General features: G+C 40.4%; 1 protein-coding gene across 3 annotated transcripts in view; it reads left to right on the top strand.

Annotated features, from left to right (window-relative positions):
* The window catches only part of FRMD3 (FERM domain containing 3), a 283,296-nt gene that overhangs the window by 49,331 nt on the left and 211,029 nt on the right, over positions 1-22,936 (top strand). The window contains exon 1 of one of the 3 annotated variants that reach the window (XM_077148530.1): positions 18,049-18,252. The exons of the other annotated variants lie outside the window; for them this stretch is intronic. Coding sequence (XP_077004645.1) covers positions 18,220-18,252 — 33 coding nt within the window. The 5' untranslated portion in view covers positions 18,049-18,219. Of the gene's footprint in view, positions 1-18,048; positions 18,253-22,936 lie in introns of those variants that run through there. 3 annotated transcript variants of the gene reach the window in all.

Raw genomic sequence — 22,936 nt, 5'->3', positions numbered from 1 at the left:
GTCAGTGTGAAAACACACCCCCATCCATGGGGCTGAACCCCAGCTAAGGGGGTGGTGGGAGACATTCTGATGACTTGATGATCTAATTTCTTCAGCCCATTTTCCTTGTCTTGTTTTCTGCATTTTACAACATGAACCATGCCATTTCCCACCATCCTATTCTTTCATTAACTAAAATCAAACATCTAATGGGGATGGTTCTCACAGTCCAGTACTAGGCTTGGGGAGTGGGAAGGAAATTTGACAATGAATGAGACCAAGTGGCTGCTCTCAAGAAACCTCGCCGTTGAGTAGTTAGACCTGTGTGTTAGCCAGTAATTAGAATGCTGCGGACTTTAAAATGGATTGAGATTAGCCAGAGAGGTCTTTGTGGAGAAAGTGAATTTGGAGTGTGGGATGAAATGAGAACAGATGGTTCAAATATCAAGAAAGCTCACCTGTAGCATTTCATCTTCTTCTTATTATTTTTTTAAAACAGGGTCCCCTTTCCTAAATTGTGGCCATTCCATTTATAGCTTCATGAACCATCTATCTTCATTTATAATCACATGTCTCCTAATCCATAGTGTTAAGCAGTTCAGTATTTCCTTTCACTGTTGATCAATTTCCAGTTGGATTTCAGTGACTCTGATGATTACATTTACATGTAAAGATAGTGAAGTTGATGGCGCTTTGTGAGATTAACATGTTTGTTCAAGATTACATGCAGAGTGAGGGGTTTTCAAAGGGGCTTCAATCAAAATACTTTTATTTTTGCCTTTCCTTTGTGTGCAGTATGTTCAGTTTGCCTCTGAATTGAAGGAGGGCATATCCTTGAGATGTTTGTGCTTCCCTTGATACCAATTACTTAGTGCCATGTAAATTATATAGTTGTAACAGAATTGTGAAAAATCCTCCCTGGTTAAGTATGCTCCTTTTAAGAAAGAGGTGAAAGCAGTATAGATTTTGGTAAAACCAGATATGATAGTGGTGATGCAAATAGGAAAAAAAGAAAGAGTGAATAGCTCGAGGTCTTTTTTCTATTTTGGTTGTAACCCAAATTGGTGAAATTTTAATCTTCTTGCTTTTCTTGATTGGGGCCTCAGTGTAAACTTATTTTGAATTAGCCTTACATGATTGAGTTTGGCAATTAACCCATGGTAAAACTCTGAGTGAAGACATTTTGGTGAAATTTTATCAATTTTGGGGTACTGACTCCTTGAATCTACCTCCCCCCACCCAACTCCAGCAGTGTTCATCTCCCAAAGCCCTAGTGAACTGTAGTCAGCCCTGGGAGGTCTCCCAGTCTCCTTTAAGACATCTAATTGTTCCTTTTTCTGTACTGGTTTATATTTTAAAAAAAACAAAGACACCTCCCAAATCCATTTTTTTTTTTTTGTATGCTGTGTGGTGAGGGTCACATTTCATTATTTTTCCATGTGAGTATCCCATTATTGCAGCACCATTTGTTGAATTTTTGTTTGCTTGTTTTGCTTGTTTGTTTGTTTTTTGGGAAGTGCATGGACCAGGAATCAAACCCCGGTCTCCCGCATAGCAGACGAGAATTCTACCACTGAACCTACCCTCGCACCCCCCTACCTGGTGTTAATTAGAGAACTTGTCGTTATATAGAAAAATCCTGCAGAAAGTATAGAGTTCCCATGTACCCTTTTTCACATACACGTTTTTCCCTATTATGAGCACTTTGTGTTAGTGTGGAACTTTTGTTACAATGGATAAAACAACGTTAACTCTATTTCTAACAGTGGTCCATAGATTATATTAGGATTCACTGTGTTGTGCAGTTCTGTAGCTTTTAAAATATTTATTCTGGTAACACATATACAGTCTGAAAGTTCCCATTTTAACCACTTTCAAATACACAGCTCAGTGGTGTTACGGTCGCAGTGTTGTGCTACCATCACCGCCATTAGTGACCAAAACTTTTCCATCACTCCAAACAGTAACTCCGTACCAATTAAACATTACTCGCTGTTCCCTACCCCTACCCCAGCCCCTGGTAACCTATATTCTAGTTTCTGACACTATGAATTTGCATATTCTAATGATTTCATATCAGTGAGATCATACAATATTGGTCCTTTTGTGTCTGGCTTCTTTCACTCAGCGTGATGGCTGCATGGTCCATCTATGTGGTAGTGTATGTAAGGCTGATTCACATTTTTATTGTAGCACTTTTCCCAGAGTAATATTTGGTTACATCTCTTCTCCGGCAAGCCTGACCAAGGGCTCACCTAGTGCCTCTGCATCCCTAATGACCGACTCTCAGCTGGTCCATAGTAGGGTACTCAGTAAATAGTTGTTGTATGGACTCTATGGAGAAACTACGACCTATTGTGATGTCTCAATTTCATTGACTCCAGCAGCTTCCTGGACATCTGTCTTACATTCCGCCTCTGTCTTCAGAAGATAGAGTCAGCAGATTTCTGAGATGAGCACGAGGTGGTTCATATTCAAACTCCATTTCTTATAAGTAGAGAAAAACGTAATACCGATAGTCTTTAGCTTTCTTTCTCTACTGAGATAAGCTTTTCTTGGGGGTGGGGTGGGGAAAGGAAGGTGATGAAATGTTATTTTTTAGGGATAAGAGGACAACTAGGCATGCTTCTAACAAAATTCACTTTGGAAGGGGGCTTTTCAGTGATTGGTATAATCCATTCCTAAATGGCATTTACCCCTCACAGAATTTCTCACTACTAGCATAAATTTTATTTACTTCCTGACAATGATAATTTGGGTGAGTCCATTAATATTCTTTTCCTTGCTCTGCTGAAAACAAATAGAATGTCAAAGGAGACAAATGGTGGTGGTGAGATGGAATATGGTGACTTTTTCCATGCAAGCAATGATACAAGAATCCCTGCTAATCAAATGCTTACAGAACACATGCTTGCAGCAGTTCTTGGGAGAATAGTCTTTATCAGGCTACAGCTTCATGTTGATTCAAGGTGTCATTTCTAATGTAAGAGTTCAGTTCTTCATCGTTTTCGACTCAGGCCTAGAGCTGATTATTCAGACATTGCTATCAAAGGACTTTGGCATGTGTGTACTGAAACTTTAACTAATGATCCTTTATGCAAAGGCACAGAATAAACCCCATTATGTTACTAGTTTCATGGCTTAAACATAGAGTTATGGGCCAGTGAAACCAGGTAGGCTTACCTGAAGAATACATAATGATGATGCAATGAGTGGGTGGACGGGGGAAGGATTTGGCTACTTGAATGGCAGGCAGCATGAAGTGCCATTTTTGGAAAGTGCATCTATCTCCTTTCTCTGCCATCTTCTGGCTGTGGCTTCCAAGGGGTTCTGGAGTCCTTTTATAGTTGTGAAGTGGGGAGTTGGAAGAGATGCTTGGTGGTGGCAACCCTTGATGAGCTCTCAGCATCATGAGTAGGCAAGGTAGGTTTATATATAGTTCCATTGGTCTCAAAGCTGTGCGTCTGTGTGGAACTGAGTGAATGTATTCATAGGATATTCTATACTGCTGGTCAGTTTAGCTATATGTTTGTGCAAGCAGGTGTTAATTCTTTGCTGTGGGATTATGCATTAATGTATGAACCCCTAGAATCTGGTACAAAAAAAGAAATTAAGAAATTTTAGTGTCTTGAAATGATTGGAAGGTGTTTAAGAAATCTTTGACTTGGAAGAGAATTTTGGATTCACTTGGTTCAAATCGCCCAAGTTATTATACAGATAAGTAGTTTTTGGATGCGTGTGTGTGCACGTGTGTGAATCACATAGAACAGTGGCCTGCGTGAGAGCTGGAATTCAGATCTTCAGATGTCTAGCTCGGCATCCTTTCTACGCGTTCATGCTAATTTATTCTTTCTTTGCCCTTCCCTGGTTGACCTTAAGTCACATCTGGGGAGTAATGAGAATCCTGAAGCAAACTCTTAGTGAGTCAAGAGAGAATTCCCATCTGTCCCTGAAGTGGGGGGGTCAGTGCACAGTATGGACAAGCCTTGGCAGGAAAGTGAGCTTTGGATGGGAGACACGAAGTATCTCTTTTTCCGAATTTAATGACCTGAAAAATTAAATACCTGTAAATTATTTTTCTCTGTTTTAATGATACTGCTTCATGTAATTTACATGCTATGCAGCAGTAAAGAACGGTGCACTGTTTACAGATCTCCTATCTCCTGGAGATCAGAAGAGAAACTGGAAAATTAGTCTGGTGCTTGTTAAATTATTTATGCGTTACCCTGCAGTCTAATGAGATACATCCTAATGTTAAGGCGAACGAGCCAATTTTCAACAGCAGTTCACTGAAGAGCATTTTAACAACAGAAATATAAAATATAAGTACATGCAATTCTACCCGTCAGGGAGAAGACAGCCTAACTCCTGTTTGTGTCTGTGTACAATCTCCTCCAACCCCGCCAGTATAGAACTCCAGTTTAGGTTTGTAGGTCTGGTGTTATATAGCTGAGAGGATTTATTAGTGAAAGGCCCAGACAGAAGTAGTCATTGATATTTTTCTCTGGCTGAAGCCCTAGGGACAGCACGTGTGGAAGCTAAATCATTGACATGTGGTTATTTAGTATGTGCAGCAGCGGACTTTATTTTTCTGGTTTTCTTACCTTATCAGACTATATGTGTCTCTAGAAGGATATGTCTGCAAGAGACAGTGTTTTTTCTATATTGTTTCCTTTTACAGTTGTTTTGATTTTAGTAGAGTACAAATGTTGTTTCCCAAGCTGGAATCTCTTCTCTCTCAGTAGATCTGAGCTTTCTACTTGTCTATTCCTTGATATTTTACACCCCTTTTAAAACCAGTAGTATATTTGTAAAATACAATGGCTACACTGGACTCACAATATTTTCCCCTGTCCTTTGCCACAGGACGAATGATTGATTGGGGAGACTCGATGACTTAGAAAAATTCCCGTACATCTGTTGTATTCTATAGTGGCAAGGGATTTTTTTTTTTAGAAAAGTGTTCAAGTTTGTGCCTCTGACATCCCTAATTTCTCATCCCACAGCTAGTGTATAAACAGAAAATGTATACTTGATCTACGTGACAAAGAATTGTGAAGAAAAGTTTTGCACTGATTCTTTTTTTTTTTTTTTTAAAGGAAAGACAGAGAGAAGGAAGGAAGGATAGAAGGAAGGAAGAGAGGAAGAAAGGGAAACATCTTTTAAACATTTTCTTGTTTTATTGTATTTTGTTTCTCCGTTTTCGTTACATGGGCTGGGGCCGGGAATCGAACCGAGGTCCTCCGGCATAGCAGGCAAGCACTTTGCCCGCTGAGCCACCGCGGCCCGCCCCTGCACTGATTCTTTTTAATAGACTATTTTTGAGAGCAGGTTTAGGTTTATAGGAAACTTGTGAAGGGAATACAGAGGGTTCCCCATTTAGGTCCTACCCCTCGCCCGCAGTTTCCTTCTGATCAGCCTCTTGCATTCATGTGACACATTGGTTACATTGATGAGCCAATACTGATGCATTGTCATTAAGTAAAGTTCATAGTCTACATTAGAATTCACTCTTTGTGTTGTTCAATCTATGAGTTTTGACAAATATGTAATGTCATATAGCCACCAATACAGTATCATATAGAATAACTTCAATGTCCTAAAAATGTCCTGTGTTCCATCTATTCATCCCCCCAATCTATAACAAACATTGATCTTTTTACTGCCTCTATAGTTTTGCCTTTTCCAGAATGTCACACAGTTGTAATCATATAGTATATAACCCTGTCAGATAGGCCTCTTTCACTCAGCAATAAGCACTTAAGGTTCTTCCATGTTTTATTGAGCTCACATAGTATATAACCCTGTCAGATAAGCCTCTTTCACTCAGCAATAAGCACTTAAGCTTCTTCCATGTTTTATCGAGCTTGATAGCTCATTTCTTTCAATTGCTAAATAATATTCCATTGTATGTTTGTATCACCTATTGAGCAACATCTTGGTTGTTCCCAAAACTTGGCAATTATGATAAGACAGCTACAATATAAACATCCGTGTACATGTTTTTTGCATGGACATATGTTTTCAACTCATTTGGATAAATCCTTAGGAGCGTCATTGCTAGATCATAAGGTAAGGCTGTTTCTTTGTAAACTGTTTTCTTTGTAAAAGGCTGCTTCTTTGTAAGGAACTGCAAAACTGTCTTCCAGAGTGGCTGTACCATTTTGTAGTTACCTGTGCCGTAACTTTTTTTTTTTTTTTTTTTGGCATGGACAGGCACCGGGAATCGAACCTGGGTCTCTGGCATGGTAGGCGAGAACTCTACCTCCCGAGCCACTGTCACACCACCCTGAACTGACTTTTAAGATGGTTTTAAACATATTCTCTTAAGGAACAAACACTTATCCTTAAGCTCTGGAATTTTCATCAGAAATTTTCTCTTCCAATGGGAAGGGTGGAGTAAATTCTGTCTAGTGAGTCTGAAAGCCTAGTATGTGCTCTTGGAATCAAATGCTTCCTGAAATCCATTCCCCAAAATGTAGAGGGATGAGTGCAGACTCAGTGAGTGCTTGGAGTCTTTACACCCAGCACATTTTTAATTCACATCCCCCCCACCCGCTGCCCTTATACTGTGTTACCATTTACATTTGTATCAGATAGGTTTTCAGTTGCAGACTGTGAAATTCACAGTAGCTTCTGTTAATTTTTTTTTATTTAAGAAAACAAACAATACACTTAGAACCACCAACAATGGATATCTTAGTCAGCTTAACCATAGGCATATTTAAATAAAGTATCCATATAATCATTGTAAATCCTGTGTTTGCACAGTTTCATAAACCAATTTAAAATTAAGGCAACAAGGAAAAAAATCTACATTTTCAGATAGCAAAGTTCCATTTTTGGTATATAATCAGAAACTCACAATATCATCACATAGTTGTATATTCATCACCATGATCATTTCTTAGAACACTTGCATCAATTCAGAAAAAAATAAAAAGAAAGAAGAAAAAAAACTCATACATGCCATATCCCTTACCCCCCCACACTGACTGCTAGTATTTCCATCTACCCAATATATTTTAGCCTTTGTTTCCCCTATTTTTTCCCTCTACTCCTTACCACTCTCTTTCATTAATCACTAGCATTTCAATCTACCAAATTTATTTTAACGTTCGTTCCCCCATTATTTATTTATTTTAGTCCATATATTTTACTCATCTGTCCATACTGTAGGTAAAAGGAGCATCAGACACAAGGTTTTCACAATCACACAGCCACAATGTGAAAGCTATAGCATTATACAATCATCTTTAAGAAACATGGCTACTGGAACACAGCTCTACATTTTCAGGCATTTCCCTCCAGCCTTTCCAATATACCATAACTAGAAAGGTGATATCTATATAACGCATAAGGATAACCTCCAGGATACCTCTCCACTCTGTTTGAAATCTCTCAGCCACTGACAGTTTGTTTTGTCTCATTTCTCTCTCCCCACTTTTGGTTGAGAAGCTTTTCTCAATCCCTTGATGCAGAGTCCCAGCTGGGTTCTAGGATTTCTGTCCCTGGTTGCCAGGAAGGTCCACACCCCTGGGAGTCATGCCCCATGTAGAGAGGGGGAGGGCAGTGAGTTTGCTTGTCATGTTAGCTGAGAGAGTGGCCACATCTGAGCAACGAAAGAAGTTCTCTGGGGGTGACTCTTAAGCCTAATTTTAAGTAGACTTAGCCTATCCTTTACGGGGATAAGTTTCATATGAACAAACCCCAAAATTGAAGACTTGGCCTATTGCTTTCATTGTCCCCACTGCTAGTGAGAACATCAGGAATTCTCCACATGGGGAAGTTAAATTTCCCCCTTTCTCACCATTTCCCCAAGGGGACAAAGTTCTTAAATTCTAAATATTAACACTAACTTAGATACCATTTGATCAGCTGTCAAAACTGTGAATGTTCTCAAAATATCAAGTAGAAAGCTCTTACAAATATCTGTGTTGCTATAATAATGGTCTATGTTACTAAATATTTCCCTGATCTCAGGAGAATAGGAAGATCTAAATATTCTTACAATTAACATATGAGAATCTTAACCACCTAAAATGGATGTCTAAGTTAGCTTATCCATAGGCACATTAAAAAAAATCTAAGTAATTTTTATAAAGCCTGCTTCACAAAAGCTCTTTAGACCCCCAAATAATTTTTGGCGTGGTGTGGAAAGCCCACAGAATCATCGGCAGGGTGAAGACACAGATTGTCAGGAATGCCTGCACAGCTGCATGGCAGAAATGAGCCATCTAAGGTGCTGGCTGCTTCTGCCATGTTCGGGGGCTGCCTGCTGGTCCGGAACCATATCTTCTCTGGCGTGGTCCAAACTTTTAAAAACATATCTCACATGGCTCTCAGGGAAAGGGTGGGCTCCGTGCTCATGCTCAGATTCTTTGACATTCTGCTGGGTGTTTTAAAATTTCTTGCCACATTGCACATCTCTCACCTGGACTAGTGCAGCAGCCTCCTAACTGGCCTCCTTTCCTTTGTTCCCGTCCTCGTAGGGTTTATTCCCAACACAGGGGCTGAAGGGTGCACATTCCTGCCTGTGCAGTTTTGCATGAACCTGTCTACCACCTAGAATACCTCTCTCTCTTCCCTTCTGATTGAATTAACCATTATCCTTCCTTTGGCATGTGTGCTGGTTTGAAGGGATGTATGTCCCCTAGAAATGCCATGTTTTAATCAAAATCCCCTTTTGTAAAGGCAGAATAATCCCTATTCAATACTGTTTGAAGCTTGAGTCGGATCGTCTCCCTGGAGAGGTGATTTAACCAGGAGTGGTTGTGAAGCTGGATTAGGTGATGACATGTCTCCACCCATTTGGGTGGATCTTGGTAAGTTTCTGGAGTCCTATAAAAGAGGAAACATTTTGAAGAGTGAAGGAGATTCAGAGAGAGCAGAGTAGAACGGCATAGCCACGAGAATCAGAGTCCACCAGCCAGCAACCTGTGGCGATGGAGAAGGAAAACGCCTCCCGGGGAGGTTCATGAAACAGGAAGCCGGGAGAAGAAGCTAGCAGATGGTGCCATGTTCGCTATGTGCCCTTCCAGATGACAGGGGAACCCTTCTTACTTGAGAAAGAAACCCTGAACTTCATCGGCCTTCTTTTTTTTTTCTGATAACAAAACCATAGATTTATCACTAGTTTTTATGCACTTACATTTTAGATCCTGTAAAAAGTAAAAAGTGGAGTTATATAATAAATACAATAGCACTGTCATTTATAATTACCCATATTATTATCTTTACCAGAAGACTTTATTTCTTTATTCCACTTTTCCACCATCTAGCATCTTTCCCATTCAGTCTGAAGAAATTCCTCTATCATTTCTTGTAGGTCAGGACTTCCTTTGTCATTTCTTGTAGGGTAGGACTAGAACTGAAGTTCCTCAGCTCCTGTTTATCTGGAAATGTTTTACTCTTCTTCTCATTTTAAAAAGAGAGTCTTGCCAGACATAAAATTCTTAGTTGGCAATTTTTTTCTTTCAGCAGTTTAAATATTTCTTCCCACTGCCTACTTTTCTTCATGGTTTCTGATGGAGAAATCAACATTTAATCTATTATGACTCCCTTCTACATAGCATGTTGCTTTCCTCTTGCAGCTTTCAGAACTCCCTTCTTGTCCTTGGCATTTGACAGCTTGACTACTTTGTGTTTGTATGGTTCTCCTTGAGTTGGGTTATTTGAGCTTCTTGAATGTGGATATTTATTTCCTTCATAAAATTCTGGAAGTTTTCTGCCATTATTCCTGTGAGTATTCATCAGCCCTTTTCTATCTCTTCTTCTGGGACATCCATGATGCATATATTGCTACACTTACTGGTGTCCCAGACTTGTTCACCTGGGCTCTGTTCACTTTATTCATATTTTTAAAATTTTTACATCTTTACCCTGAATCTTTTCAATTATCTACCCTTTGAGTTCATGATCCTTTCTTCTTCCAGCTCCTAAGTACTGTTGAAACAATCTAGGGAATTCTTCATTTCAGTTATTGTGGTCTTCGATTCTAGTATTTCTATTTGGTTCCTTGTATAAATGTCTATCTTTTTAATGAGATTCTCATATTTTTCATTCATTGTTCCCTGATACCCTTCAATTCTTTCTCTATGTTTTCCTTTCTCTCCTTGAGCATATTGAGGATAATTTGTAAAAATCTTTGTCTGGTGTGTACAAAGTTTGGCCTCCTTCACGGATGGTTTCTGGATTTGTATCTTGTTCCTTAGGGCGGGCCATTGTTTCAGTTTGCTGAAGCTGACAGAATGCCAGACATAAAATGGCATTGACTTTTACAAAAGTGTTTTATTAAGTTACAAGTTACAACTCTAAGACCATTAAAATATCCACATTAAGGCACCAACAAGAAGATTCTTTGTTGGATGAAAGGCTGCTGGCATCCAGGATTCCTCTGTCAAGTGGGAAGGCACAAGGTGACATTTGCTGGACCTTCTCTCCAAAATGTCTCTGTGGGTATTTTCTTTCTCCCTTGGTTTTTCTTAGCTCTGAGTCCTCTTCAAATTCATGGGCCTTCTTGAACCAAGGTGTCTTTCCCTTGGATGCCTTAGATTGTACATTTCTATAGATTTGTTTTAATTGAAACATTTTCTCGGCCTTGGAACTGTAAACTAGCAACTCATTAAATTCCCCTTTTTAAAAGCCATTTCATTTCTGGTATATTGCATTCTGGCAGCTAGCAAACTAGAACAGCATTCAACCCAAAATGTCTTACCACCTCCAAAAATCTACCCTCAACAGCTTCTGCTTCAGGGACTTTCCCATTTCCTAATGCTCTATAGTATTTATTACATATACCAATCATTCTCTTGTTAAAACTTTAAAAATATGTACATGCTGTCTTCCTAACTAGCTTTCTTTTTTTCTTTTGGGAGGGGGGGTTGCATGTTCCAGGAATTGAACTTGGGTCTCCCACATGGAAAGCAAATATTCTATCCCTGAACCACCCAAATACCCTCTAACTAGCTTTTTTTTTTTCTGTATGCTATATGGTGGGGATCACATTTTACTCTTTTTCCATGTGAGTATCCCCTTATTGCAGCACCATTTGCTGAATATTTGTTTGCTTGGTTTTTCCTTTGTTTGTTTGTTTGGGAAGTGCATGGTCTGGAAATCAAACCCGGGTCTCCTGTGTGGCAGGAGAGAATTCTACCACTGAACTACCCTTGCACCCCACCTCTAACTAACTTTTAATTCCAGATTTTATGTCTGTTTTCATCGCCTAAACCTTGTACAATCTACTTTAAGTCATCTCTCTATATCTATCTGTCTGTCTGTCTGTCTGTCTATCTACCTATCTTATCAGTGATATAGAAATATAGTCATGGAATGTATGGACTTGGGTTTCCCTTGGATTGTCCTCCCGGTCCTTTCTGGCTTTCTTAATGAGTGCTGTTCCCTACCTAAGTCTGATTATAGCACCAGTCAGCATCTTTAAAAACCACAACTGTTTGTCCATTAGTATATTGTGAGTTACGCAGTTGAAAAAGACTCCACAGATTCTGTTGAAATCGTTTGGTAGGGAATTCAGCAAATACATATTCTTTGAAGTTTTCAAACGGATGGGGTACTCCTTCCTAAAACGTGCCCCGTGGGGACTCCCTGTGAACAGATGCCTTCCACATGTGCAGCTCTGCCCTGCAGCAGCAGAGGCCCGGCAGCTTCCCGGAGACAGTGGCCAGCCCTTCTCCACGATTTTCCACAAAGTGTACCCGATATGCCATCTGCACTTTAGTTTTCTTTGTTTTATGCCAGATTTGCTAGTCTTCCTTTGATTGTTCTTGTGAACTGACTCTATAAAAGAAAGATTAAACAGCATTTCCCATGTGTTTCTGTAGGCATTTCCCCTGTGTTTTCTTGTCTGAAAAAAGGGTTCTGTGATCATCAACTTGTAAGAAACACTGTATTCTCTTGTCCGTGATCACGGCACACATTAGCACATAAAGAGCTTGGAGAAACCCTGCCAGGAAGAAGAAACTGGCTTAATTTTATTTAACTTTCAGAGTTTTCCTTCCTTATTCAACTGAGACCCCTCTTTTTTTCACATTACTTTGGAACATCCCATAGAATTATTCTTAAATTGAATACTGTGGAAATTTGGGGTGAACTAAAGTTTTATAGTTGGGATTGGGATTTAAAGAAGCTATGATACTCACCATTTAAAAGAAATCTAGTATTGAACACCTTTCTGATGTGATTGGTCCCCTTCCAGATTTTGAAGATAAGTTTATATGATCATGTATTGGTTTTCCTTTAATGGTGTTGTTGAAGTGTCTGGTTTGTCTGTGTATGGATAGCCTGCTAAGATCTCTTCTATGATTGTTTTAAAAAGCTGGCAGAAGAATTTCTCTTAGGAAGCAAATCGACATTTGTTTAGAAAAGCCATTTCCCCCCTTTGGAGTCATCATAATTCTTAGTTCATGACAGATTGCATTGTTGGAACACGCAAGGCCTTCCTTTTATCAGTTTATTTATAATAATGTAATACGCCTTCATAAAGCTGCTATCCAAAATGGAGGCTAGGACCCTAACAATGAGTGACAGCTAGCTAGGTATCCCATCCCAGTTGCATCTTTTCGTTCCTTCTATATGGGGTACCATCATCCTAGATTCAGAGCTCATTGTTCCTTTTCTTTTCTTTTTCTTTAGTTGTTTTGCATCTGTATGTTTTCCTACCAAGTTTTTTTTTTAATGGGGTTGTTTTGAAGTTCATAAAACGGTTATATCCTGCTCTATGTATTCTTTTGGAACTGAACTTTTCTCACTTAATATTATATTGCTACAATTTAGTCATATTATCGATGTTTTAATTCATTTGTTTCATCTGATAAATAATATTCTATTGTATGAATAGGCCAATTTATTCATCTACTTTCCTATAGAAGGGTGTTTTGATTGTTTCTAGGTTTTCCTATTGGGAAAAGTTGTGTTGTGAACATTTTTGCATGTCTTCTGTTGTATTCTGATAATTTCTGGTGGCATATAGCTAAGAGCAAAATTGCTGGAATGAAAGCATTTCACTTTTAGAGATATTATCTGGCTATTTCTCCAGCTGCCAAGCAGTTGCGCTAATTTACATGTCTACCATCAGCAAGTGAAATTTCCTAGGGACCCACATTTCTCTCACACTTAATATTGCCAGTTGAATAATTTAAAATGATATTTCATTGGATCTGGACTTGCATTTTCCCTTGTCACTACAGATTTTGTTTAGTTTTCCTTTGATTACTGTCTGTATATGTTTCCTCTCCTGTGCAATGTCTATTCACTTTTTTATTTATTTATTTGTGATTTTCTTATTGATTTGTAGGAGTTCTTTATATAATTTTGATATTAACTTTAGGGAAATTATGTATATTGTGAATATCTTTCATGGTTGGCAACTTATTTCCTCACTCACATAAAGATATCTTTTGATGAACAAAGCTTCATAATTTTATTGTCAATTTTGTCAGTCTTTTAACATTTTTTTGTGTGATTTGTTTAATAAACCTTTTGCTACACCAAGGAAAGCAGACATGAAAAAATTACCTGTATAAAAAAAATTATCTACAGATAGTTTAAGAATTTTAAAATTTTAAAAATGTTTAAATTCTTCAGTTGAAAATATGATGTGGGAGGGACTCTGTCCTGAGAACCTGGGGAAGTTCAGAGGGTGAGGTGCCTTACTAGGCTTGGGGGGGTGGGGGTGGCAATTAAGGAGGCTTCATAGAGGTTGTGATGTCTGAGCCAACCTTGAAATATAGTTCACCAAACAGAGGAGGCAGGCTGGTAGTGGGGGATTCCTTAAGCGTTTCACATGCACTTAACAGCTCATTGAGTGAAGGGGAGTGAACCTGAGGCTAAGACTTCCCTTCTATTAGGATGATGACTCATAAATTTGAGGGGTTGCAGGAGTCTTCTGGAGCTCTTGTATAAGTGATGGGTTTTCAAAACAGAAATGTATGCATGTGTTCACCATACACATTTTGCACAATAACTAAGGGACAGGGTTCACAGATGCCTTGAAGCCCCTATGAAGCGCTGGGGACATTTTACCAGGTTGAGAATTACATTAGCGCTGTGGTTAGGTAGCTGGCTCTAAGCCATTGCTTAAAAGAATGGACTACATAGTTTTAACTTTTGTTATAATATGTGAGAAACTGACAGTTCTAAATTAAAATACAAGTCTTTTGACACAGGAGCTTTCATTCTTCAGGATTTGGTTTTGGGGATGAGAAAGAGGAGAAAGATGGGAAACCAGTCCTGGGAGAATGAGTAGGGCTGTTGGTTCAGGTAAAGAAAATTGGTCCAAACGTTAGAGCAAGGCAAATGTTTGGTATTTTAGGGACAAACTCACAGAGGATCTTTGCTGGTTTGAAACTGTTGTGTACCCCAGAAAAGCCAAGTTCTTTAATCCTTACTCAGTATTGCTGAGTGGGATTTTTTGATTGCTTCCATGGAGATGTGACCCATCCAGTTGTGAGTGGGGCCTTCTGATTAGGTGGTTTCCATGGAGAAGTGTCTCCACCCATTCCAGGTGGGGTTGCTTACTGGAGCCCTTTAAGAGGGAACCATTTTGGAAAAAGCTTTAGAGCCCACATAAGCCAGAGACCTTTGGAGATGCAGAAGGAAAGCACCCCATGGGAAGCCTTATGAAATGAGGAGAGAAGGCTAGCAGAGATCTCCATGTGCTTTTCCAGGTGACTGAGATGTTCTGGACCCATCAGCCTTTCTTCGATCAAGGTATCGTTCCCTGAATGCCTTTGTTTGGACATTTTCACAGCTTTAGAACTATAAGCTTGCAACTTAATAAATTCCTACTTTTAAAAGCCATTCCATTTCTGGTATATTGTGTTCTAGCAGCTTTTACAAACTAACCAGGTTGAAAGTCAGATGGGTTCTCCCAAACCGAGTTCAAGTCACAGTGAAAAAGAACAAGCAATATGTGAGTTCTGTTGAGAAAAGGTCAAAACAAGGTGCAAGACTCAGGATGTCTAAATTGGGTGGAGAAACTGGAGGCTCTGGTAATAGCATCAAGGATGCCTGATGGGAAGCTGAAGATTTCAGGGCCAAGAAACTAATAATTGAGGAGTAAAAGGGACTGGAAGTCCTAGGGCAGGCCAGAATACTTTGCTCTCCAGATTCAATCAAATAGAGCGAGTGAAGTGAGACAGATCTTTTCTTCATCATAATAGAACCTTGTTGTGGGGAGGACTCCAAGACTGACTAGGAGATGTGCAGTCATTGAGGCACTTGGCAGCATATAGAATTCGGGTCAGAATATGGTTCAGGTTTGAGTATCTCAGACACTTAGCTGACTTAGTGTTGAGCTTATCACCCACTGCCCAAGGGCTCAGCATAACCCCTGACTGGAGAGAGGATTGGTTATAGTTTGGGTTATTCCTGATAACAAGACTCCAGCTGCCGGAAGGGGATGGAATTTTCTAGGGCCGTGGCTCTCAATCTTGGCGGCATGTTAGAGTCACCTGGAAAGCTTGCCTTGGCTACGTTCCAGACTAATTAAATCAGAACGTCTCAGGGGTGGGACCTGGGCACCAGTATTTTTTAAAATTCCCCAGGTGACTCTAATGTGCAGCCAAAGTAGAGACACTCTTATCAAGGGGCAGGCAGCCAGACAGTCATTATGCAATCCTAGTTGTCTTAAAAAAATAGTAGTTCTCAAATAATTTTGGTGGAAACCAGACTACTGAGTTAAAATCATTTCCTCATCTCCCTCTACTCATTCAGTGAAAGGCTATCTTGGGTTAGTTATCAAAAATGCCTATACCAGGCCAGTGCTTTTTGGACTTTTATGTGCTTACACATCATGCATGGTCCTTGCTACATGACTCAGCAGATCTGGGATGGAGCCTGACAACCCACATTTCCAGTAAGATCACAGGTGCTGCAATGCTGCTGGATCAACCCATTGGGTAACAGGACTCTGGGTTTATAATTGTCTAGCTGATTTTATTCATTGTTTGTTGAAGGGCATTTACAACCCAGCAGACAGTTTGCTAATTGGGCAGCAGGCTATGGCTGTAAACAAGGAATCAGCCCCTGTCCTCAAGGATGATGAAATCTAGGAGGAAAGGCAATACTCTTCATTTCACAATTAATCACCTAGTACAATTATGATAAGTGCCACAAAAGAAAAGTCCAGGCTCTATGAAATCCCATCAGAAGGCTCCTGGATCCCATTAGTAGTGTTGTGATTCATGAAGTAAAGCAGGCCCCAAGAGACCTGTGTTGTGTGCTGAAGCTCACTCTGGCCGTGGGAGAGTCACATCTTCCTTTTACCTCCAAAAGCACTGGCTATATTTAGTACACTGACCCTCTCTGCCTGCAGTATGTTTTCCCATCATGACATCAGACACTCCCATGACTTTCCCTCTCCACCTTCTCAACCCTCCATCTCTCTTCTAAGCTCCAACTTCAGATCTCTAACTGTTGATGAACATCTCCAAGTAGAAGACACATTAACACCTAAAACCAAGTTATTATGGGACAAGCTTCTCACTTCTTCACCTTATCAGCTCTCCTTCAATAATTCCATCAGTGTTACCACTATTTTTCAAGCCCACCAAATAAAATGCAGTATTTTTTTAGAGCTGATATGAATTTCACTATTTTGGGTTCAAGGGTGCAATGCATTTTTGTCAGAGGAACTGAAATAGGTATATGAATATATGTTATATACAGTTGATTTACGGATGACCTAAGTTAAATAAATAGCGCACTGTAGACACTCAATGGATGTTGATTAAATAAGTAGGGCTTTGGGGAGGAGGGAAGAGAACTAACATCCAGTTAGTCCCATGTGTTTTCGCTACATATTTTAGGTTCCTTAACTCATTCAACCCTCCCCCCCCCAGTAGCTTTCTAGGAAGGTATTGTTACCTTTCATAGATGAGGAAAACGAGACTTTTAGAGTGACCAGCTTGTAAGTGAAGGCATCATTTGAACCCAGTTTTATTTCACACTTGAGAAATACATTAGTAAATTGTGTCTTAGGAAATCAGGCTTAGTTACTTTAAGACAACTGTATGCAGCTGCAGCTTGCACTCACTGAATATTAGTTCCCATCCATAGATTCAAATAGTCTCTATTTTGGCTTTGTATTTTTTTTTCTATGCTCCTCCACTCTGGACATTTTCTACTGAGCCATCTTCCAAATCACTAATTCTCTCTTCCACTGGATATATTCTCTGTAAATTCATCTATAGCATTCTTAATTTCTTCTATTACATTTTATTTTTATTTCTGGAATTTTCATCTTAGATATGTATTCTGTTTATCTAGTGAAATTATCCATATTGTCATTTATTTTCTTTTGAAACCTAAATGTGCTAATCACAGCTGCTTTATGTCTAGCCTTAATAATCCCAATATCTGGTTCACCTGTGAGTGCTTTTCCACTGTCTGGTGTCTGCTTCTCTTGGTCTTGTCTTTTAGTATGCCTGGTCATTTTTTATTGAGTGTTGGACTTGTAAATTATGGAGTCTCTTAATGAAATAGCCTTCTAATGAAGATTTTTCTTTATCTTCTGGCAGGCAGTTAGAACATTAGAGTAGGAGCAGATCATTGAAATTCAGTCTTCCTTTTCCAGAAGGGGTGGCCTCTCAGGGGTCCCAATTGAAAGCCTGGAGTATATACCAGGGCTCCTTTACTTTGGTGAGCCCTGAATTCCAGTTGTTATCTTCTTATCAGTGATGATAGCTCTGCTTAGTTTATCAGCCCTTTAGAAGCTATTTTATACTCTGCTTCTGTCCTTTCTGCCTGTGAACTTTCCAAATCAGCAAATGCCTAAGTGGTGGTGAAGAGAGTTGTGCCACTTCCACGCTTCTTTACTCTGCAAATTTGACTTCTTGGGTTCTGTCTGTCCTAGTAACTCTTCAATGCCGTCAAAAATATTTTTTATTTTATAATTTTACCCAGCTTTTCTATATACTTGTCCATCATTGCAGAAGAATGATGTCGAATTATTTTTTTTCCCAAGCTTTTACACTTAGATAAATAGGGCTGGATTTTTCTTTTTATTGTATGCTGTATAGTGGGGTCACATTTCATAGTTTTTTCATATGAGTATCCCATTATTGCAGCACCATTTGTTGAATTTTTGTGTTTTTTGTTTGTTTCACTTGTTTGTTTATTTTCTGGAAAGTGTGCATGGACTGGGAATCGAACCCGGGTCTCCCACATGGCAGGCGAGAACTCTACCAGCTCTACCACTGAGCCACCCTCACACCCCCAGGGATGATCAGAAACAAAGGCGGTTTGGATGCGCAGGTGAGAGCTCTCTGCTTGCATTGCAATCTGGACTGCTGCCCGCTCACGCCCCAGGAAACTTAGGCTTTTCCGTTGCCTTAACTTTTGTTTTGAATTCTGAGGAGGTAACTTGAAAGTGAGTGGTGTGAATGTTAGGTACTTTACCAGATAGATGTAGAGTGGTAGCTTTATTTAGCAGGAACAGGTTTAAATAAATAATAGGGACAAGGGTAAGTTGAGAGACTTGGCAAAGGAAGGGAAGACAAATCTAGCGGATTTGTCATGCTGACATTTTTACTGTACTTGTATTTTTGAGAGTTTGCAATTTTGAAGGGTATGCAATGATCTTTCGAAGTGTTTCCGATGGTGTCTCTCTGGATTTGTGTCTTTGTATAGATAAGGTATGTGCGTACGAACGTACACCCAGCACACAGCCTCTTTTTTGTATTCCCCTTTCTCAGGAAGGCATTGAAGGCGAAAACATAAGTTTTCCTCAATTGAAACCTCTAGGAAAGGAAAGAAAATCAAAACCAAGCAGTTGTTAATGTTGATGGGAGTTTATGGCTGTCACATTTCATCACCTTACTGCCTTACCTGGTACAACTGCATCTGCCTCTGTTCCTTTACTTTTCTGCTTCCTTCTGTCTAGCAATGAATGTGGAAGCTGAAGGAGGCCAAGATGCATTCCCTGTGGTAAGTATGAGGTCTTTGGTGACTGGAAGTTGGCATAAATCCTTTCCTTTTAGCAGTCCAGCTCACTCACCAGCTTGTTCAATCCGCCTTCTCCTCCTCCCATTATTATTGTTAGTGGGATTACAAAGAAAGCGTATGATGTGCTGTCCCCAAGAAACTTGTAGTTTAGTTGTGGAGAAAGGTGAAGACATCTGAAATATTAAGTAGTGATAGAAAAGATTAAATAGCAATGCAAGTTAATAAAAGATGAGTATACATCATGTGAGAGGTTACCAATGGAACAAATGAGGTTGGGGTAAATGGGACCTCCTTTTACATTTTGTTGCAACTTCCTCTAAGAGCATAATTATTTGGAAATAAAAGGTTTTAAAAAATAGATGAATGTACAGGCACTGCAGTTCGATGAAGGCAGGAGTAGATTGGAGTCAGGTGGGAAGATTCTGTAGACTTGAGCATCTTGAGTTCCTATAGATTAGGGTTGGGGTGGCGTGGGATGGACAAAGGCTCGGGGTTAGGAAGGGGCAAGGTGGGCCCGGGACCCCAGAGAATAGCAGTATAAGTGTCTAGTGAAAGCATATGGGCAGGGAGGCTGGAGACGCCTGGTGGGAAACCTCAAATGCTGGCTTGCTGGGTTAATATGGATATGCCATAAGCAAAAGGGAGTTCCCGGGTAGGGGAGTGCTGTGATGGTTGTTTTAGGAAGGGTAGGCTTGCAGGGTACAGGATTTGTTGGAAGGGGGGATACTAGAGACCAGGAGGTTAGGAGGCTCTTCCTGGGACCCCAGTGAGCAGAGACCAGGTGGATGAACTGAAGAAGGAAACGAGGTGTTGATTGAAGAGTGCATTTGAAAGAACAAATGATGACTGATGGGATATGGGTTGAGGCTCTTGGCATTTGATGCAAATTTGAGTTAGATGCATTGATGTAACACAACGTGAAAACAGTAACAGATTATTTTGAGTGACGAATTTTGAAATCGCCCCCAAAGCCTTCTCATTTCTGACAAACAGTCAACTCTCTCATTGCACGGGTTTCCATACTTCACAGTCAGGATCCAGTCACACAAAGATGAGGTTTTTTACTGTTGTCATGCATTATAGATCTAGAGAGATGCTTTCATGAAAAGTGTAACAACGCACACAACACCTGATGGATATCGTGTTAAACTTTTAATGAGGAGACGCTGGTGATGGGCTGGTGTCCTGTGGATTGATGCTACAGCTTCATGTGGGCTGGTCATTTCTGGCTCCTGAATGTTTGCGCCTCCGTTTCTGTGGTGCTGGATAAATGCCAGTTAGGAAATGTCATGTGGCTTAGACGACGTGGTGAGTCACTCCCTGGCATGTGTGCCGACCTTTGTTCCGGATGAGCATTTCCTGAACCTTGGGCCTGGAAACATCGTTTCTGGGGGAATGTTATTTTGTATGTCACACAAAGCAGTTCTTTGCAGAATTAAATTTGACAAATGTGACATATTTTATTTCCCCATGCTGAGGCTTCTCTGAGGTTCACAGTGCACCTTAGCATATTAATGGCTCTGAGTCATGCAAGTAAAGAAACTTGTTTTACATGAATCCAGCTTTTCCTGTGCTCTTTTGACCATGCAGCACTGTTTATATGTCACACCTACTAACATTTGGGTGTCGAGCTCTGAGGAAATCCAGGTTGGGAAATGCAGATTTTGGTGCCTCTCTGGTGGCAGTAAAGTCCCTTAAAATCTCAAAGGAATGTTTATTAGGCCCTTTATCTGAGAAGTCACTATGCAAGATTATCTACATATATTTTTGCCTTTAAACCTTAAAACAACTCTCTGAAATAGCTCTAAGGAAACTGAGGCTCAGATAGGTTAGGAAATTTGTCTGCAGTTACACGGGAAATGGTGGGGCCAGAGTTGGAACATAACATAACCCCAAGTCCAATGTGGAACTGCCTTGGTGAGAGGTTTGGGTCCTGTCAACAAAAGAGCAGCTGTTTCACCTCCTCCATTTCAGGCTTCACCTCTTACAAAAATCTTAACATATCTGGTAGTACAATAAAAATCTCATGTATTTTCAGAGGTCATCTCTTTCACTGTGGTCAGAAAAGTTTCAGATATGGTGAATCTGTAATAAGCCATGTGTTAATCAGGATTTTCTAGATAAACAGAACCAACAGGAGAGATCTATAAATATGAGATTGATAAAGGTGTCTCGCAACTGTGGGAATGCAAGAGTCCAAAATCCGTAGGGCAGGCTGTGATGCTGGTGACTCTAATGAAGGGTCTGGATGAACTCTACAGGAGAGGCTCGCTGGCTGAAGAAGCAGTGAAAATTCTCTCTTTCTCCTTAAAAGTCATCAACTGATCTGATCAAATTCAAGTAATTGGATTATTTCCTCTGTGGGAGATGTGACTTAATTGATCACAGATGTAATCAACTGCAGCAGCAATCAGTTGACTGATGATTTAATACACCAGCCTTCAGGTTTATCACCCAGCCCTGAAATATCCCTGCAGCAATGGTCAGGCCAGTGTTTGTCCGCAGACAACTGGGAATCATCACTTGGCCAAGTTGATACCAGAACCAACCATCACAATCCATTTTCAACCCTTTCCGAGGGGAGAGAGTGCTGAGTACAAGTGTCCTCTTGATGTCTTCCTTCTCTACCTTTGCTTCAATCGGTACCCTCGGATCCATTCACTCAGCCCTTGCTTTCTGTTTCTGGAGCTGAAGCCCCACCCATCCTCTCTGAACCTCTCCTTGGGTCCTCAGACTCACCCTCCCTGCAGCATGGCAGCTCAGAATGCTAAAGAGGAACGCAGCTGTCCCCCCAGCCTCATAGAGATAATATTTTAATGAGAAAATGGAACAGGATGTGCAGATCATTACCTGTTTTTCCAGTTGCTTAATGGATTGCAGAACTCTCTGAAGGATCTAGGAATTTCTGAGTTTCCCCGAATGCTTCAGTTTCTTTTTCCTGCTTCACATTTTCAATACTTAGTCCTGTTTGGTCAGCAAAGCCGAGGCTGGAGCAATTCTCTGCTCTGTTGAGTCTGTTCTGTATGTGCCACATGGAGAGGGGATGCCTGTTGGTCCATCCTTTCTTCTCAGTTTCCTCTCACCTTTCAAGAGGCAGAGGATGGCACCCTCCTCCCCTCAAAAATGGGTGCTTTGGGAGAACATAAAGAGTCAGATGTGAGTGGCTTTCCTGTAGACTTGAGGTGAGACCATTAAATTGCTCTCTATTGCTGTTTGCTGCAGCATTCTATTAGTAACAATTAATTCGTTGTAAGGACGTCGAAGCTAAACAGATGGAGGAAAATGTTCCAGCTTGTTTAAGACTAATCTCTTTCAGCCACTTTTAGCTAAAGTGAGGGAACAGGACAATCATTCTAAAATGAAATTGACCCGTTTTGTCTCCAAGCTGCCTTTGTGTAATTCTGCCCTCAAATATTCATCTGTTATTCATCTGCGATTGTGCAAGGCACGATGCGAGATTTGGACACATAAATCATTGTATCACGTCCTCCTACATCAACCTGCCTGTTCTGTTCAGGAATCCAGACCTCCACCTGCCGGGGACCCCGTGGAATAGGAGGGTTTCGAAGGTTATCAGCTCCCTTGGCAGAGGCAGACTGGGTAGAGCCGGGCTATCACAAGGCCAGGGGATCTTTGAGACTGAAAATCCACTCTCTGAAAGCAGCACAGTGCCAAAATGAGCAGACAGGTGAACGTTTGTTTGGCCCCTGCTTTGTGCAAGGCAACATATGTTATATTCTTGCATGAGTTGGAGCTAAGGAAACTGAACCTCCGATGGGTTAGGAAATTGTCTCAAGTTATGTAAGCAATGGCAGGGTCAGACTTGGAACCCAGATCAATGTCAAGTGCAGTGTGGAATCCTGTTGCTCCTTCTCTAATGAGAAGCTGGGGAATGTCTGCATCCTTCCCTGGGCTTTTGCATATGTGCCCTGGTGAAGGGAGAGCTAGGAATTGAGCTTGGAAACAGCTGGAACCTGGGGCTGGGGAGTTATCC

This window comes from Tamandua tetradactyla, chromosome 2 (assembly GCF_023851605.1).
Source record: "Tamandua tetradactyla isolate mTamTet1 chromosome 2, mTamTet1.pri, whole genome shotgun sequence".
Taxonomy (NCBI): Eukaryota; Metazoa; Chordata; class Mammalia; order Pilosa; family Myrmecophagidae; genus Tamandua; species Tamandua tetradactyla.
The sequence above is the reverse complement of the archived record's forward strand: the minus strand, read 5'-3'. Positions and strand labels throughout refer to the sequence as shown.